Here is a 5,561-nt window from a genome sequence, read left to right on the forward strand (position 1 = left end):
ATACCGCAGCAGGAAAACAGACTTCTTGGCCTTTCTTCATCACAGATTCTCAAGTCTGCCGTTAAGTGCAACTTAACAACAGCATAAGTGCTGTTCAATTCCACAGATAACCATTTATACCTCACAAAAGTGGCAGTAATGGGTAATAATTTCACCTGAGTTAGAAAAAGCTTAGTTTGCCTAACAGTTGACTTGCGTCTGCTTCTTTTAACGCCTGGCGTCCTCTAGTGGTCGGCGCGAGGATTACACCTCCCATCATAGCTCAGCTATCAGTCACATGTCAGGGCATTAGCAAAAGCTTCTCAGCGGTCAGCCGGTCCCTCAGTCTGCTGTGTACAGGCAGTGTTCTCTCAGAGTGCCAGGCTCGCAGTTCCCCCACTCAGGGGCGTCACACCAAATTGTGGGCCCCGGGTACAAGGATTCACTGCGGGCCCCCCATGAATGTTAACTATTGAAAAATAGCAGATATACAAGCTCGCAGCGCGCGCTGCAAGCTTGTAGATCTATTTTTTGAAAATTTTTGAAAAAGTGTGCAAGAAACCCATGTTTCCATGTCAGTGATGCTCAAACTTTTTCATGTGAAGGACCCCTAAAATGATATGAATTTGGCCACGGACCCCCATCTCAAAATATTTAGTTCCAGGGACCCCCCCCGGAAGCAAAATTTGAGTTACAAATGTCCGCTTAAAAAATACATATTCAAAGATTTGCACACATTTTCACGACTTTTCAAAAATAGCTTTTTCAATAGCTAAAGTTACTAGGGCCCCTCCACCACCTTGGGCCCTGGTAACTCAGTCCCACTTTCCTACCCCTTGTGACGCCCCTGCCCCTGCTGGTCCAGAGCCACAGACAGGTGCCAGGAGCGTCCTGGGCCAGATCGGCCACAGAAGGGCCGTCCTGCCGTCCTGCCGGCTCTGAGACCCAAAGCTGGCCATTTTGGCCAGAGCGCCATCTGGTCCCTCAGATGGGAGGCCTGCCTGGCCTGCCTGCCTGCCTGGGCTTAGATGGGCTTACAGGCCAGCCTGGATGTTCCTGGGCTGAAGGGGAGGGTGGCGGCCGGTAGTGGTGTACAGTATGTAGGATGCAGTCTTGTGAAGAGTGAACTTAGAGGGGGATAGTGAAGAAGGGAACGGATCGACGGGGCTGCTCCTCAAATCCCATCTGAAGTTTTGCTAAAGCTCAGAGTCGGTGTCTTAACCACACGTTCAAGGTGGAAAGTGGTAACAGAAGTAGTGAAAATAGCCTAATCTACAAGCTCATAATGCACAGCAGCAGATGTGTTGAGCTTTTGGATCGGCTATTTTTGCTTGTACGACTTCACAGGGCTTGAGTGGACATTTGTAGCTTTGTTTGCATCGATAAACATGTTAAAAGCGGCAGACCGCAACAAGACCGGAGTCTGTCAGACATCTGTCCCTATATCTTGGTCTTACTGTCTCTTTTAAAACATGACCTCAGTACGCGGCAGTTATACTGTTGAATTCAGATCTGTAGGAGCTGAGCTGTAGCAGGTGCTAATAGCCCCTCCCTCCTGCCTCTGTTTTCCCACAGATCCACAGGTCCCCCGAGACTTTGCTCCACGGCCAGGCTCGGCATATGTGCCAGATGAGATCTGGAGGAAAGCTGGTTAGTACACAAAACAATAACTTACTCTATTTAATATATTTAAGGTGCAGTAAATGATGTTATGATTAAAAAAATAAGGTTTTTGTAAAAAAAAAAAAGAAAGTTAAAGCTCCTTTTTGTGATAGTAATTGTTGCTGTTAGAGTGGTTTTTCAGTTTAGTCATCGAAGTATTTATTTATTGATTTTCCAACACATACATGACAAACAAAAAACTAAGCATGAAAATGGCAATCAAATATTCGTAAGCTTCAGTCTCAAAAAAGTCCAATCTGCTAGCCCCAGTGTAGACGAGGTCTTCCAGTGTCTCATTGGCCTTGCTGCAGTGATAAGGCCTGCAGTTATTAGTGCATGTTGCCCTTTGGTGACTCCTTGGTGACTCCTTGTGGCAAAGGTGTGCTATCTCCCAGGAGACAGAACAGTGAAGATTCCGGTAATCTTTGTCTCAACCGTTCTCCAAGTCTCCTCAGTACCTGTACCTTTCCAAAAGGGTAATAGCACAGGACATTTCTCTCCAGTTGTTTAATAACCTGCGTTCCCTCTCTGACCCGACAGAAGAAGCGGTGAACGAGGTGAAGCGCCAGGCCATGGATGAGGTGCAGAAGGCGGTGGCGGAGGCAGAGCAGAAGGCCTTTGAAATGATCGCCTCTGAAAGGGCTAAGATGGAGAAGACATTGGCAGACGCCAAGAGAAAGGCCCAAGAGGACGCTATTATGGTCATCAATGAACAGGAGGATTCCAGCGAGGTGAGGATACTTGAACTGTGGAAATGATGGTGAATACGCTGATTGAAGTAATGGCAATCACACAGCATCCTACATTTACATTTTAAGGCTTTTATTCAAAACGGCTTGTGATGAAATGTGTGGATTCGATGATCAAGATGTTGGGAGTTTGTTGGTAGTTTGCACATCGACACAGGCAGTATGTCCGAAATTCTACTTTTCAGGAAATTGGGAAGAAAAAAAAAACTGTTCAAGGATGGATCAAGTTATTATTTAGTCACAAGCTCTTAATATTTTTATTGGCTGAATATTTATAAAACCCACAGACACACTTTACCGCTTTTACTTTCAGTTTAAGACATTACAAAATAAATAATATTAATGATGATAATAAAAGCAGATCTTGGTCTACCTACTTTTTTAGATTACTACTTCTATGCATCAGAATCATGTATTACATTGTGCTGTCCTTGCTTATTAAATCGCTCTGGATTAAGAGCGTCTGCTAAATGCCTAAACTGAAAATTGATATTGATTACCTCCCGTTGCATTGGCAAACTCTTGACCCATCATCTGCCTTTCCCTTCTCTCTCAGTGCTGCTGGAACTGCGGGCGCAAGGCCAGCGAGACGTGCAGCGGCTGCAACGCGGCGCGCTACTGCGGCTCCTTCTGCCAGCACAAAGACTGGGAGCGACACCACCTGATCTGCAGCCCGGGGCTCCAGTCTCAGCCCAAACCCGTGTCGGCCATCACCGCGGCCAGGGCGGCCGCCGCCGCCACGGCAGCAGCAGCAGCAGCAGCAGCAGCCAGGGTCTCCCCGGTGGGACCAGCGGGGGCCAAGGTCTCGGACGGCGTGCCCTCCGTCTCCAGCCCCGGTGGAGAGAAGGCGGCTTCTGCAGCTTCTCGTTCCTCAACCCCCTCCACCCCCGCCTCGGCAGCTGAGACCAACGGACACTAGGAAGTCACAGGGACCAGAACACATGCAAACAAGTCTGGGATTAGAGGGTAACCCCAACCCCCCCTCCTCCCCACCTCCCTGTTTCTAACCTCTGATCTTAAAGAGGGGAAATGCATCAAACTGAATTGAGATCAGCAGCAGAAGGAAACCATTTGTGGGCTGAATCAGGATAACAGATTCCGAATTGTGTTCCTCTTTTCTTTTTTCTCTTCTTCTACCCCCTCACTTTTGGTTTGGCAGTTAATAAAAGGACAGATTATGGACGGGCTGCTTGAGTGATATGTCAACTGGGACTTTGGCTCTGGCAAAGGACTGGAGTGGTTTTTGAATGCATCCATTGGATGAACAGATCTCACTAACAGATGGAAGCACGTTTGTCTTTGTCCCAAAAAAAAAGAGAAAAGAAAACGAAACCCAAATCTTGAATGTGGAAAGGAAAACAAAAACTCACAAAAGAAGTGACTATTGATCTCAGACACTTTTCTTTCGCTTTCTAGTTTGGTTAGACCGTTGAGAAGAGAAGGCATGAGAATTCAAGGAGGAAAGTGTGTGTGTGGGGGGGGGCAGTGAGTTATGAGAGCTTTGGGTTTGTTTTTTCCTTTCCTCGATGCACTCCCTCTGTACTTTCCAGTTTGTTTTTGTGTACAAAGTTAAGAAGAGAGGGAGTGGGTGGTTAGGTGTCTAATGTAATAGTACCAGCCATAAAGCATACTGTATGTACTCTCTGTACCATAAGAATCCACAAAAGAGTGCTGCTTTGAGCAGCCTTCTCTGCAGTTCTATTGTATCCGTCTAAATATCTCGCTCGCCAAGTTCTCGTCAGGTTTGTGTGAGTGCGTGTCGTCAAAGCGGTCGTGCCGTCATTGAATATCATAGAGCATAAGATTTACTTTTGTCAGAGCAATACTATAACGAAGTGTTTCAGGTATCGAAGCTGTTTTCGCATCACCAAAGTTTTTGGATCGCCGAAGAAGAGTGTCCGTGTCATCGCCTGTAACCGTTATGTTGTTGTGAACAAGAGATATATATACTATATACTGTGCGCTAATCCAACACCATGTCTGCTTTCACAATGTACCTATAGGTAGGATTTCCGCTCCGTTTTGTGTTTTGTCTTGTTATATCCGATTGTCAGAATCACGGAAGAACAGTGACAAAAGATAATCTGTTGGTGAATTCAAAGATTCAGTTACGACCTTTTGTTGCTTGCAGTTTGATGCTTATTTCTATGGTTCAGACTACCAGTCTTGTACAGGTCGGGTTCGGATTTCACTCCAGGCCCTGTACTATGAAGCAAGTTCAACATAACCCAGGATGTCTATATCTGGCTTCACTTAACTGGTGGCAATATTTGCATCAGAAGAACACAACACTTAACACAACTAAACAAAAAAGAAAAAACCTTTCTTTATTCCAATGGAATCACACCACAACCTGATTAAATACAGGCAAAATCAGAACTGGTGCAGGCCTTGCAGTGACTCTGTCCCATTAAGAATCTCAGGAGGTTTAAATGTGTGTATATACGTATACAGTTCAGTCTGTTCTTTCATTGTTACAGTTTAGGGTTAAGGTCATGATGTCTATAGCGATGAGTTTTGGTTTACCATACTCTGCTGTTCCCATCAGGCGTTGACCGGTATTTTCGTTGTCCTTTTGTAAGATGTCATTGTAAAGAATATTATCTAAGAGAATGCCTTTATTTTGTGAGCCACATTTTGTTTTTCTCATCCTCTTTAAACACATCTTTTTGCTAATGAGACGTCAACTTCACATGAAAAGATATCTTGACATGAAGATGAAATAAAGAAATAGAATTACTCCAGCAAATGTCTGTTTTCTTTGATTTGTAGTACTGTATAAGGTACAGTAATGTAGGGAATAGTTCTGTGCAGTTGCGGTGTCATCTCAGAAATGTGCTTTTGCTGCTGCTATGTATTACTGTGTGTGGTGGACATTCAGTAATATGCATAACTTTAATTCACTGCTCTTTAGGACCAGTAAGACTCTCTTAATCGGGAGATAAGCATACACAAACTTTAGAAGGCAATGGTTCCCAATCAGGAGGAAATATGGGAAATGGGACAGATCCATGTTGACGACATGACTTTGGAGATACTGTGTACCGCTTTTAGGGCAAAATCTGTTGGAGCAGTGTCCAAAAATGTGTTTTTCAAAAATCGTCCAGATGGTGGCGCTAGAAGAGGGCCATGTGAGAAATGAGTTGTGGTTTGGCAGCCAAGGAGTGTGTG

The 5,561-nt window shown here is 45.0% G+C and overlaps 1 protein-coding gene across 1 annotated transcript in view; it reads left to right on the top strand.

The window, feature by feature from the left end:
* The window catches only part of cbfa2t2 (CBFA2/RUNX1 partner transcriptional co-repressor 2), a 33,166-nt gene extending 29,833 nt beyond the window's left edge, over positions 1 to 3,333 (top strand). The window contains exons 9-11 of the mRNA XM_080727396.1: positions 1,555 to 1,629; positions 2,182 to 2,372; positions 2,947 to 3,333. Coding sequence (XP_080583522.1) covers positions 1,555 to 1,629; positions 2,182 to 2,372; positions 2,947 to 3,309 — 629 coding nt within the window. The 3' untranslated portion in view covers positions 3,310 to 3,333. The remainder of the gene's footprint in view (positions 1 to 1,554; positions 1,630 to 2,181; positions 2,373 to 2,946) is intronic.
* Positions 3,334 to 5,561: the final 2,228 nt, after the last annotated feature.

The sequence above is a fragment of the Nannobrachium achirus genome (assembly GCF_963921795.1).
Source record: "Nannobrachium achirus genome assembly, chromosome: 6".
NCBI lineage: Eukaryota > Metazoa > Chordata > Actinopteri > Myctophiformes > Myctophidae > Nannobrachium > Nannobrachium achirus.